A 14,755-nucleotide genomic window follows, 5' to 3' on the forward strand; every position below is an offset into this window, starting at 1 on the left:
TTTCATAACTACGAATTCCGGACCATTACTCGCTTGACTCGAGGACGGGAAGAGGAAATGAAAGAATGAAAACTCCATACTAGAAATTGGAGTATAAATCGCAGCAAATAGAAGAAGAGCATTAACTGTAGATGACAATGATTATAGAAGACAGAAGTAGGGACATCGGAATATAAGGGAAGATACAAAACCCAACAACTACTCAGAAACTACAAATCGTTCATATCAATACGTATTGCCACGTAAAGGCACGGGAAAATTAATAACACTATAACCCCAAGATAATAGTATAAGTAAATAAAATCCTCCGGTGGTAGATGAAAAAGAAGAATGATAAATATGAAGGTTAGAAGCATATCAAGGATCAAAACGGGATGGAGCATATTGACGAATGTTGTAAAGTATGAATTGAGGAGGAAGAGTAGAAGATGTGAGACATGGAAGATATAAGGAAAGGAAGGGGTGGATTTATAGTGAAATATCTGACAGAGAAATCAGAACAGATTATTGCAATTAATCAAAGAAGATCCTGATTTCCTAAATCGCCGAAAACATCAAATCTTATTATGAAGATTTCTTTAAATTCTATGAATTCCGAAAATCAACCATGACTATGTCAAAAGTCAAGACGAATCTTTATTTTCTCATTTCACTCATTTGTGATAGCTTCACTCGTACGCTTCACATGATCGAATCATTTTATCTTTATTAATCAATAATGATAAAACTCTATTCATCAACTCATATTCGTCATGAAAACATTTTTATTATTAACCATGACGACCTCGATCAAATTTCGGGACGAAATTTCTTTAACGGGTAGGTACTGTCACGACCCGGAAAATTTCGACTAATTTTAAACCAAACTCTCGATACGATTTAATATCTTTAACACGATAAGCAAAGTTCGTTAGGCTGACTCCCAAAAATTGTGAACTGTTTCATATATTCAATTAACCTTTGACCATACTCGACGATTCACGAACAATTAATCTTAAATGAATGTGTATATGGATATATATATATATATATATATATATATATATATATATATATATATATGTATATATAATGACTGGAATATTGATATACTGTTTAATTGCTAGAACTAAAAATGTAAAATAAAATATCATATAATAAAACATGTATATGACATTATGATAAAACTATATGAAAATATATATGATTCCTATTAATAATTGGTACCATATTGTAATATATATATATATATATATATATATATATATATATATATATATATATATATATATATATATATATATATATATATATATATATATATATATATATATATATATATATATATATATATATATATAAAATATTCAATATCTAATAAATGTTGTCATAAGATATATAATCTAATTAATCAACTGTATTATATTAAAGTACAAGTTTGAATATAATTGTTATATTAACATTATTGTTAATAATAATATTATTATTTGTATTATTAATATGAATATTTTTTTTAAAATATATATATACAAAAATTTGATATATATATATATATATAAATTAATATATTATGGATATTATTACTATTATTATCATTTATAAATTTAATATTATTATAACTAATAAGACTATTATTGTCATTTTTATTGCAAGTAATAATATTATTATTATTTATAATTACTAGTCTCTTTATTAATAATAATATTATTATTATTATTATTTGCATTATTAATAATATTAATATAATAGTACTAGTTAATTATAAAAATTAGGAATTTAACATGTAAATACAAATATATAAACAAGAAATATAATTACACACACACACACATATATATATGTATATATATATATATATATATATATATATATATATATATATATATATATATATATATATATATATATATATATATATATATTTATACATACATACAGTAAAATACATATATGAATATAGATAAATATGTATTTATATTTATAAGATCCAAAGTTAGTTTTTAAATCATTGTCATACTGTGTTAAATTTATATTTCCTATCGTAATCATCAGTACAAATCAGAGAAAACTGAAATTGATTTATTTGTATTTTTATATAACTTCCTGTTCTATATTGTCTGATTGAGAAAATCAAGTACCACATTCTGTATATATAATTGACAGAATCATTGATGTATCAACACACCACTATCCTTATCAATTTCGCAAGATCATTTACAGTTTTATTTAATTGAATCTCAAACAGAAAAAAATGCAAGAACATAACTCGTTTTCTGCCCGTTATAACTTTTTAGCAATACCTCGAATTCAATTAAATCTTCAAAATGTAATAGTGCAGATATGTTAGGAATATTGAACCTAAATTATCTACAAAGTTTGAATTACCAATTATATATAATAGATTCGAATTTTACAGTCAAAGTTATTTTACATAAAAGTCAAACTTTTAGTTCATCGCAAAATTTGAATTAAATTCGAGGTTTAAGGATCAATTAAGGGTTGGGAAAGTTTCTAATGAGGATTTAACATCGTTTTCATGTTGGATTCGTGGTATAAAACATCCTAAAAGTCGAATTTTGAGGTTTGAGTTCATATTTTATTTAAACCGCTGTATTTGTTTTATTTTATTTTAATTTTTTTCTGTTATCTGGATTCAGCCCTACTTTCAGTGTTTCTGTTTCAAATTATATAACTAAATCTATACTAATAGCTAGTAATTAGGATTGATTTGGGTTACCTGGTCGATTGAATTATATAAAGAAGAAGGAAGGAAGGAACATGGTAATGCGGGTTATCTTTATTTCAATGGGTAATATTATCAGAAAAACAAACGTAGCTGGATGGTATGGAGTGCTGTGTCTTGGTTAACCGAGAGGTCCCGGGTTCGAGTCTTGTCCGGGATGTTTTTTTTTAAAGACAGATTTAATGAGGTAGATTTCTAATTGTTATTATTATTGGTACATTTATTAGTTATTAGGATTATTATTATTAACCTAAGTATTATATATATATATATATATATATATATATATATATATATATATATATATATATATATATATATATATATACACTAGAGTTATTACTATTATTATTAACATGTGTATTAGTATAAATATTATCATTATTAGTATTGTTAGTATTAAAAATTACTATTATTATTATTTTTATTAAAAATATCAGTTTTATTAAAAGTACTATTATTATCACTATTAGAAAAATTATCATTTTTATCAAAGTTATTATTATTATTATCATCATTATTATTTTGACAACAATATTATTATTATTTTATATTATCATTGTTATTATTAATACTAGTATCAATATTGTTATTATTATTGTAAAGTAAAACAACTCTTCATTATTTATCAAAATTATTTTATCAAATAACTATTAATTATATAAAATCATATTTACTACATATAACATAACTATAATAATACTTTTATAATAAATATTAATAAATGTAAATAATTAGATTACTAATGAAAAACATAATTAAAATAACAGTTAAGTCACTATTAATATATAAACTTGTTTGATTACTATTATAGGTATTAATATATGTAAATGATATAGGTTCGTGAATCCGAGGCCAACCCTACATTTGTTCAATGATGTTATATGTATTTTTACTACAAAATACAGTATGGTGAGTATATAGTCCCACTTTTAAACTCTAAATATTTCGGGATGAGAATACATGCATTTTATGATTTACTTTATGGACACAAGTGATTAAAAATATATTCTACGTTGAGTTGTACCACTGGCATATTTCCCTGTAGCTTGGTAACTACTATTTACATGGGTATTGTAAACGTGAATCCTGTTGATAGATCTATCGGGCCTGACAACCCCAACCGGGTTGGACGACCAGCATTCAACGGTTGCACAGTACTTCGTTTTGGTGACCACACTTGTTACGGTGTAGTGAGATTTCATAGTAAAGGGAATATGCGACGTTGATTAAATATTAAGTATAGTTACCAGGTGCTCAACCACTTAGAATATTTTTATTAAAACGTTTATGAATATGAAATCTTGTGGTCTATATTTACAACGCTGCTAGTACTTAAACCTATATCTCACCAACTTTATGTTGATGTTTTAAAGCATGTTTATTCTCAGGTTTGCATAAAATCTTCCGTTGTGCATTAGCTCATTTTAAGGATATTACTTGGAGTCGATCATCGCAATGGGACCAAATGGTGATGACTTCGTCCGGGTGGATAAGGACGGGTCTTTACAAACGCTCTGATACCAACTGAAATGTCCCGTTCATATTGATTATAAACGTTCCATATTAATTGATTTCGTCGCGAGGTTTTGACCTATATATGAGACGTTTTTCAAAGACTGCATTCATTTTTAAAACAACCATAACCTTTATTTTATCGATAAAGGTTTAAAAAGCATTACGTAGATTATCAAATAATGATAATCTAAAATATACCGTTTACACACGACCATTACATAATGGTTTACAATAAGAATATATTACATCAAAAATAAGTTTCTTGAATGCAGTTTTTACATAATATCATACAAGCATGGACTCCAAATCTTGTCCTTATTTTAGTATGCAACAGCGGAAGCTCTTAATAATCACCTGAGAATAAACATACTTAAAACGTCAACAAAAAAGTTGGTGAGTTATAGGTTTAAGCTATATATTATCAAATCATAATAATAGACCTGAAGATTTCATATTTCAATATACATCCCATACATAGAGATAAAATTCATTTATATGGTGAACACCTGGTAACCGACATTAACAAGATGCATATAAGAATATCCCCTATCACTCTGGGAAATCCTTCGGACATGATAAAAATGAATTCGAAGTACTAAAGCATCCGGTACTTTGGATGGGGTTCGTTAGGCCCAATAGATCTATCTTTAGGATTCGCGTCAATTAGTAGACCGGATTATTAATTCTTAGGCTACCAAGCAAAAGGGGCATATTCGGCTTCGATCATTCACCCATATAATATAGTTTCAATTACTTGTGTCTATTTCGTAAAACATTTATAAAACTGCATGTATTCTCATGCCAAAATATTAGATTTTAAAAGTGGGACTATAACTCACTTTCACAGATTTTTACTTCGTCGGGAAGTAAGAATTGGCCACTGGTCGATTCACGAACCTATAACAAATATGTACATATATATCAAAGTATGTTCAAAATATATTTACAACACTTTTAATACATTTTGATGTTTTAAGTTTATTAAGTCAGCTGTCCTCGTTAGTAACCTACAACTAGTTGTCCACAGTTAGATGTACAGAAATAAATCGATATATATTATCTTGAATCAATCCACGACCCAGTGTATACACGTATCAGGCTAGATCACAACTCAAAGTATATATATTTTTAAAATCAACCTCAACCCTGTATAGCTAACTCCAACATTACTGCATATAGAGTGTCTATGGTTGTTCCAAATAATATACATACATGGGTCGATATGATATGTCAAAACATTTGTATACGTGTCTATGGTATCTCAAGATTACATAATATATTAGAATATATGTATAATACAATATAAGTTAGCTAGGATATGATTTGTATAGAATTGTTAATATTTCCCGTAGCTACAAAAATAAAAAAATATCCAATCTTGTTTTACCTATAACTTCTTCATTTTAAATCCTTTTGAGTGAATTAAATTGCTATGGTTTCATATTGAACTCTATTTTATGAATCTAAATAGAAAAAGTATAGGTTTATGGTCGGAAATATAAGTTACAAGTCGTTTTTGTAAGAGGTAGTCATTTCAGTCGAAAGAACGACGTCTTGATGACCATTTTGAAAAACATACTTCCACTTTGAGTTTAACCATGATTTTTGGATATAGTTTCATGTTCATAAGAAAAATCATTTTCCCAGAAGAACAACTTTTAAATCAAAGTTTATCATAGTTTTTAATTATCAAACCCAAAACAGCCCGAGGTGTTACTACGACGGCGTATGTCCGGTTTTACGGTGTTTTTCGTGTTTTCAAGTTTTAAATCATTAAGTTAGCATATCATATAGATATAGAACATGTGTTTAGTTGATTTTAAAAGTCAAGTTAGAAGGATTAACTTTTGTTTACGAACAAGTTTAGAATTAACTAAACTATGTTCTAGTGATTTCAAGTTTAAACCTTCGAATAAGATAGCTTTATATGTATGAATCGAATGATGTTATGAACATCATTACTACCTAAAGTTTTGTGGATAAACCTACTGGAAAAGAGACAAATGGATCTAGCTTCAAAGGATCTTGGATGGCTTGAAAGTTCTTGAAGTAGAATCATGACACGAAAACAAGTTCAAGTAAGATTTCCACTCGAAATAAGATTGTTATAGTTATAGAAATTGAATCAAAGTTTGAATATGAGTGTTACCTTGTATTAGAAATATATCTTACTGTAAATAAGAAAGATTTCTTGAGGTTGGATGATCACTCTACAAGATTGGAAGTAAGCTAGCAAACTTGGAAGTATTCTTGATTTTATGAAACTAGAACTTGTAGAATTTATGAAGAACACTTAGAACTTGAAGATAGAACTTGAGAGAGATCAATTAGATGAAGAAAATTGAAGAATGAAAGTGTTTGTAGGTGTTTTTGGTCGTTGGTGTATGGATTAGATATAAAAGATATGTAATTTTGTTTTCATGTAAATAAGTCATGAATGATTACTCATATTTTTGTAATTTTATGAGATATTTCATGCTAGTTGCCAAATGATGGTTCCCACATGTGTTAGGTGACTCACATGGGCTGCTAAGAGCTAATCATTGGAGTGTATATACCAATAGTACATACATCTAAAAGCTGTGTATTGTACGAGTACGAATACGGGTGCATACGAGTAGAATTGTTGATGAAACTGAACGAGGATGTAATTGTAAGCATTTTTGTTAAGTAGAAGTATTTTGATAAGTGTCTTGAAGTCTTTCAAAATTGTATGAATACATATTAAAACACTACATGTATATACATTTTAACTGAGTCGTTAAGTCATCGTTAGTCGTTACATGTAAGTGTTGTTTTGAAACCTTTAGGTTAACGATCTTGTTAAATGTTGTTAACCCAATATTTATAATATCAAATTAAATTTTAAATTATTATATTATCATGATATTATGATGTATGAATATCTCTTAATATGATATATATACATTAAATGTCGTTACAACGATAATCGTTACATATATATCTCGTTTCAAAATCATTAAGTTAGTAGTCTTGTTTTTACATATGTAGTTCATTGTTAATATACTTAATGATATGTTTACTTATCATAATATCATGTTAACTATATATATATCTATATATATGTCATCATATAGTTTTTACAAGTTTTAACGTTCGTGAATCACCGGTCAACTTGGGTGGTCAATTGTCTATATGAAACCTATTTCAATTAATCAAGTCTTAACAAGTTTGATTGCTTAACATGTTGGAAACACTTAATCATGTAAATAACAATTTCATTTAATATATATATAAACATGGAAAAGTTCGGGTCACTACAGTTGATATTATCTTTATCATCGTCTTATGAACACATGAAACCTATTTTGATGTATGGGAAGAAAACTCTGAAGTTTGAAGACGTTACTAGCAAGCTCCTATCCGAGGAGAAAAGACTGGAAGGTAACGGGGTCTCGTCATCAGGAGATACGATAGTGTTGTGTTCGGATAGGCGAAAGAGAAACTCTGGGAAGAATCTGGTATGCTGGAAGTGCGGAAAGACTGGGCATGTAAGGGTTAATTGTCCAGGTGGAGCTAATCCGGCAAATGGCTCCAAAGATGCTAACATTATCTCCGTCGTTACGGAGAGTGACGAATTCCTCTGAAGTCACGTCATCCTCATGGTGTGTCCACGCCACCACGGAAAGGGATGTTCGTTAGCGGTTCCACAATTGCACATGGGCACTGGTTTGGCATTGGTGCAGGTTGTGTGGTGAAAACTGATGTTGTAGCTAATGAAACTTCCAGGGAAAGCCAAACAGGAAGTTGCACCATAACTGTTCAACTGGTTATACAACATGTGCCGAGGTGAAATGTTTAGAATGTGAAATTCTAAGTGTGATACTCTTTATGGTGGGGTATGATAATTCTGTTAAGAGTTATGATTGTCTGTGAAGACAATGATTGTCGGGTCTTGACAATGTTCGATGAAGATGCAAGTTTTGTCTCTTGGGAGATAATGTCAATGGCATGAAGATGAGGATCTTGAAGTTATCGTCGAGGAAGCATCTATATCGGTTATCCTTGCAATATGGAAGCATGGTTATCTTCTTCTATCCAAAAGGTGGAGATTTATTGGATATAGTTTTGGTTAGAAGAAATGGGTATGGTTGCTTTGTATTTGTGAATGGATGTTATCCCACATAGGTGGGAGGAAAAAGTTGGAGGGGACTTGCTTGGTTATAAAAGAGGAGTTAAGTCTTAATTCCAAATTGCACCAATCAATACACTTTAAGTATTTGATTATTTCTTTCTTTCTTACCCATGTTTGAGAGTTGTATTAGTTAAATATTTTGGAGAGTGTAGTTGGCTTAAGAGAGTCGTCTATATCATTGTAACAATTTGTGATATAGTGTATTTCTCTCTTTGGGGACCGGTGGTTTTTCTCATGTTTTGGAGTTTCCACGTTAAATCTTGTGTTGTGTATTGTTCTTATTTCTTTACTGTTTTTCATTGGGCGTTTGTTGGGAATTAGTGAGGCCGTAATTTCCCAACACTATTATCATTTGCACAAGTTTTTACATAATGCAATGGAAGAATTTGAAGTCAACCATAGATGAGGCAAAACCAGTGACAGATGGGTAAACAATAAAAAAAATCTTATTTTTTCATAAAAAAAAAATTTATTGTATTTTTTTTTTAATCTAGACGGGGCGGGCACCCCCTCCGGATATAACTAGGTAACGCCCCTTACTTAATGACTACCCTACGGATTATCTTAAGAGATTTAGATATGCATATTTTATTTGTGTTATTGAAATGACTACTCACTTCCTGTAAATAACTACCATTAACCAACAAAATGTACTATCGTTTTTTCCACAAATTTTTCTAAAATTATTTTTCTAAAGATAAACCTAAGGATTATCTTTAAGAAATTTAGACATGAATATTTTATTTATTAAAAAGTGAATGGGAATTTAAGAAATCGCTTATGGCCCAAATAGCGAGTTCTTTTACTGGCCCATATATGTTGGAGTTGGATTTGAAGTGGACTACATTAGTGTTCGACTACTTGATCCACCGATGATCTATCCGGCCCACTTTACCCTATTCGGCTGAGTGGCCCAGTAGTGTGACTAGGCCACCCATTTCCATTCGAAAAACTCTATTCAGAGACATGCACAAAAAATTTAGGCATAAACATGTTGACACTAATGGTTTATCTAAAAAATATTGTAAAAATGAGAAGTTTAAAGAATAGAACACTAATCGACTACTTATGTGATCGACTTTGCATCAAGATCAACAGCGTGACTATATATCTCTCACCATATGAACAACATTAATAAATAAAAACATATGTAAATAGACAATAAATCAAATATAAAAGGTTTTAATAACTTTAAAACTCCATAGCAATAACATTCAACTTCAGTTCAAAGTAATAAAAACAGAAAATGATTCAAAACGCATTGTTATATGCTACTATGCTAGTATATGAAAACATAGCATATCGATGCATACTCAAACTCAACAATCCAAATTAGAGAAAATGTCTTTAACATGAAACAAATTAAAATTGGAATTTCTTGACTTTATTGATCTTTTGATGTTCTGTTCCTCTCTGTAGTACCCTGGCATAAAAAGCAACTAGATTATGCAACTCCACATATATAACACAAAAAAGACTTTAATTAAGCTGGTGATTTAGGCAAATTTATACTAATTTTTATCTAAAAACATACCTTAGAATAAGTTCTAGATATCGTTTGGGCCATTACCATCCAAATCCCTTAGAATTTCGGGGAACTCATCACCCGAATCTTGACTTTGACCTGATATAGACTTACAAGGATTTGAACATTCTCCAACATGGCGTGCGACAGGTATATTTTGACCAAAGAAACTAGTAGTGATCTTAGTAATTCCACTACTGCATCCTTCATCCTCGTTTGAGCCTAAACCGCTTTCGAATAAATTAGGGGTGAATTGTATTAGTGGTCTAGAGCTCATCTTGTTAGATATGCTCATCAGTGAGGAACTTTCGTAAGTTTCATTAATTGAGTTGATGCCTTCATACATGCCTAGATAAGTATCGCTTTCGTTTTCATTTTTTAGCATTAACTGCATCCACCCATACCTTATCTCATTACTACTAATCAATGTATGATTCGTCGATGATGTTGGTGTCGCTTGATTTGCACTTGACTTCCATTTTTTGCGGCAATACTGATATCATATAAAAAGAAGGTTAAGCGCGACTAATGCAAAGTGTCTTTGGTCTAACAGTATAGAAATGAAAATCAAGAGAATGTGAGTTCAAGTACTACTTGAGACACTGGTGAATCTAGAATAATAACTCAATAGGGTCTCAATTTCTTTTTTCAAAGTTAAGGGTACTATTGGTTGTTTACCTCCAAAAAACCATAAATTTTAAAAATATATAGGGTCTTTTAGTTAACTTTAGCAGTATCCTATATAATTTGAAGAGTACATTTTATAAAAGATTTCACAGTACAATAGTGGGGACGCGGGCTCACAGGACTCACCCCTTGAGGCCTGCATCGCCCCTGCTTGAGACAGTATAATATTCAAAATGTGAATAAAGATGTCAAAAAACTAACTTGAAGATGACTTGCAACTTGCGCTCTCGTGAGACCAGGGACACCCATATGATCAAGTATCTGTCTTGGATAGCAACCTAATACCAAAACACAAAGAATTTAGCCATACTGAAGAAGAAGAAAAAAAGTTATTTTCAAACTGCAAGTATTTATGTATCACACATAACAAATATTCATCTGAAATAAAAAAGTTATAAAGATGAATTTATACTTTCTTTCCCAATCTGATGAACAGCATTAAGAAATTTCTGATGAAGTTCTTCGGTCCACTGCACGTACGTCTTCTTACTTATATTCATGTCATTAAAATTATGATTTCCGTTTCCAATATTGTTACCTTCATCAAATGATTCAAATTTCCTTTTACTCCCAGAATGCTTATACATCCTTTCCATGATGAACTGATGGCGAATACAATTCACTACTTTAATAGTAAGTGGCCTCTTAATAGTACGAATAGCACCATTCTTAATAGCTTCGGATTCTAATGCATCGTCATCTTGCTCTGACATAACTAGAATTTAGAACAAATTAAAGATTAATGAGTAATTAGGAAGCGTGATAACATTGCACTCAATGTTATCCCTGACCTGAAGTATCCACCCAGGTCACCTTTCGCTTAGTGCGGGGGCAGCGGGGAGGGGGGGTTTTACTGGCCATGCCCTCGGATTGGTCCGGGTTTCCTTCAGAGCAGTAGTTGGGGGCGGGTTATGCAACTACGGGAGATGAAAAAATTAGGAAGCGTGATATAAACTATAATACAAGAAATCAATTCATTAAGTTGTAAAAACGATTTCAAATGCTACTAGAATGTGATTTAAAGCTCACCGATTGATGGTATATTCAAGTTCCTTGTTATTCGGAGAAATTTAAGAACATCCACTTCAGAAACATCTTTATCGATCAAAATGAAGTCGAATTTGTCTGCTTTTTGTGCTACAACTTTTATAGCCTCAAGAGAATCATCTACATATGTAACTAACAACACCAAAAAAAGAAATTAGAGACCTTAGTATTTATCCATTACCATTGCTGCAAGAAATATATGATTTTGTAACTATATGCCACATTTATAAATACTTTAAAGTCTAAACATGTAAGTGAGAAGTAATAAAGCTTACTGATACCTAATTAACCAAATAATGATAAATGATCTGAGTATATCACAGTGTAAATTACATTTAAAAGTATGGAGATTTAATTACAGATTAACTATTGGTTTGTCTTTTTTTCACTTAATGACTAGATGCAAATCAATTACATGTAGTGTTGAAAATGAGTCGAGCTATTCGAGTCTTACTTTTGATAAATGCTCGATTCGAGTCAAGCATATATGAGTTCGACCCAGAGCTTAAACATATTTTGAAGATTATTTAATAAACGGGATCGAACTCGAGTTTCTTTGGTCGAGCTCGTATACGTTCTCGAGCTTACACGAGCCTTTCATTACTTATGAAGTTATATGTATGTATTATGTATGTATGTATGTAGGTGTGTATGTATGTATGTAGGTATGTATGTATGTATGTTTGTATTTGTGTATGTGTGTATGCGTGTATGTAGGTACCTAGGTATGTTCCATGTATGTCTAGGTACGGATCTATGTATGTATGTATGTATGTATGTATGTATGTATGTATGTATGTATGTATGTATGTATGTATGTATGTATGTGGGTTTATGTATAAAGATTTGTATGGTTGTTAGCATTTTTTAACGTGAATTGAGTTCCGCATAGCACTCTAAGGTACGTTTATATATATATATATATATATATATATATATATATATATATATATATATATATATATACGACTCTATTAAGTGAGTCGAGCAAGTGTCGATTTGTGGGCGACTTGACTGCAGTTTATTGCCCAAATTGAACTCCGTCATGCTTTAAAACCCACGGAAACTTGATTCTACCATTTTCATGTCGTCTCCTTTTATATATTTTTTATTTATCTTTTACTCACTTTTATCTTATTTTATTTTCCGTGTATTATATGTATGTATGTATGTATGTATGTATGTATATATTTCCTACTTTTAGCCGGAGGTGCTTTTGTAAGCAATCTCTTTATCCGTCGAACAGAAAGAGAAAGAGAACTTTCTCTACTTTTGGAGTGTTTCACTCGGGGTGAAGAAATAACCTTTCTTTATTTAAAGAAGAGAAAGGATTGTGTACGTACCACCTCCCCGATACCCCACGCATGTGGGATTTGGTTTGTTGTTGTTTTTTTACTAAATTTACCTCCGTTCCAAATTAATAGTCATGTTTTGACTTTTCAGAGTCTTTATTTATCAACTAATAACCGTTATATATTTAGACTATATTCGGTAGTTTATATTTGTATAGCGTATATGGATATTTATGGAATATATATTGTATTGTAGAATTATCCCACAAATAATGGGATAGTTGTTAGGATATAGGCTTGGAGAATAAGTCATGTATGATAGTATATAACTCAATTGAAATCAATGAGAATGATCAACGAGTTATCAAACTTTCATGGTATCAGAGCCAAATTAATTTGTGTGATTTTCTTTCCTCAAATTTGTCCCGCTTTACCTCATCTTCTCCAAGACATCACAACCCTAGCAGGGGTCGCTGCCTCAATTCTCAGATCTCAAGCTTGTTTTCTCTTAAGGTTAATCAATATTACTCTCCTTACCTACTTTGATCTTAAAAAAAAAAAAAAAACATCTAGACGTGTTCACTTTTTGATCTCGTATTTCTTATCCTTCTAGTGGCTTTTGAATTTCTAGCCACGTGACTTCTTCAAGATAGAGTTAATATTAATATATCAATATATATTATTAAACTCCAAACCTCCAACACCCGAGTCATATAAGTTCTTAACAGAAGATACTCACCCTTTCATCTATGCGTCTCTCTATAGTCCATCACATCATGCGCCAACCACAAATAACACTAATAATAATTCTCCAACATCTCCTGGCCCAATCTCTCATAATAATAATTCTGATCCCATTACTACTACATCTACTAGTACACCAAATAATACCATCAGTGCACCAAATAATAGTCCACCAAATAATACCACTATTCCACCAAATAATCTATCTCAGTCCACCAATTCTTCTAATCCATTGATTACTTCCACTGATCAATTATCCCCATCTGCAAATTCTATAAATTCTTCCACTGATCAATTATCTTCATCTATAAATTCTTCCCAGTCATCTTCGACTCCCCCATCTCCACCTACTCGCACTATACACACTCGAAGTATGTCGGGCATCGTCAAACCCAAAATTCCCTTTAACCTTTCGGCTACCACCACTCTTTCTCCTATTCCATCTAATCCACGTGATGCTCTAGCCGACCCTAACTGGAAACAGGCCATGGCCGACGAATATAAGGCTCTAATGGATAATAATACATGGGTTCTTGTTCCTCGTTTACCTAACATGCAAGTTATACGATCTATGTGGATTTACCGACACAAAATGAAATCTGATGGATCTTTTGAACGTTACAAAGCACGGTTAGTCGGTGACGGACGTTCACAACAATTAGGCATTGATTGTCACGAGACGTTTAGTCCGGTTGTAAAACCGGCAACTATTCGTATGGTTCTAAGTATTGCGGTATCTAAGTCTTGGCAAATACATCAACTTGATGTTAAATACGCTTTCTTACATGGTAATTTAAACGAAACCGTTTACATGCATCAACCTATGGTTTTTCGTGACACTAATTATCCGGACCATGTGTGCCTCTTAAAACGTTCACTTTATGGTTTGAAACAAGCACCGCGTGCTTGGTATCAAAGATTTGCGAAATTTGCATCTACTATTGGGTTTGTACATAGCAAATGCGACCATTCACTTTTTATTTATCATCACGGTCACGAGATCGCCTATCTTCTTTTATATGTTGATGATATAGTTCTTGCCACTTCTAATGATTCGTTGCGCA

At 31.0% G+C, this 14,755-nt stretch overlaps 1 protein-coding gene across 1 annotated transcript; it reads right to left on the reverse strand.

Annotated features, from left to right (window-relative positions):
- Nucleotides 1-10,638: 10,638 nt before the first annotated feature.
- On the reverse strand, nt 10,639-14,180 carry LOC139848956 (two-component response regulator ARR12-like). Its single transcript, XM_071838656.1, has 6 exons — nt 14,084-14,180; nt 11,638-11,787; nt 11,021-11,323; nt 10,810-10,886; nt 10,726-10,755; nt 10,639-10,659 (listed from the first exon to the last, which is right to left on the reverse strand). The coding sequence occupies exons 1-6, from the start codon at nt 14,178-14,180 to the stop codon at nt 10,639-10,641; spliced, it is 678 nt and encodes a 225-aa protein (XP_071694757.1).
- Between the last annotated feature and the right edge of the window lie 575 nt (nt 14,181-14,755).

Source organism: Rutidosis leptorrhynchoides, chromosome 1 (genome assembly GCF_046630445.1).
Source record: "Rutidosis leptorrhynchoides isolate AG116_Rl617_1_P2 chromosome 1, CSIRO_AGI_Rlap_v1, whole genome shotgun sequence".
Classification (NCBI taxonomy): Eukaryota; Viridiplantae; Streptophyta; class Magnoliopsida; order Asterales; family Asteraceae; genus Rutidosis; species Rutidosis leptorrhynchoides.

What these genes read in the sequence shown, in the direction of transcription:
- LOC139848956 (XM_071838656.1), bottom strand. Translation starts at nt 14,180, where the DNA reads ATGGCCTGTTTCCAGTTAGGGTCGGCTAGAGCATCACGTGGATTAGAT. An exon ending in CTTGAATATACCATCAATCG is followed by an intron (nt 11,324 to 11,637) that starts GTGAGCTTTAAA and finishes TCTAAATTCTAG; the next exon opens with TTATGTCAGAGCAAGATGAC. An exon ending in TCATCAGATTGGGAAAGAAA is followed by an intron (nt 10,887 to 11,020) that starts GTATAAATTCAT and finishes TTTTGGTATTAG; the next exon opens with GTTGCTATCCAAGACAGATA.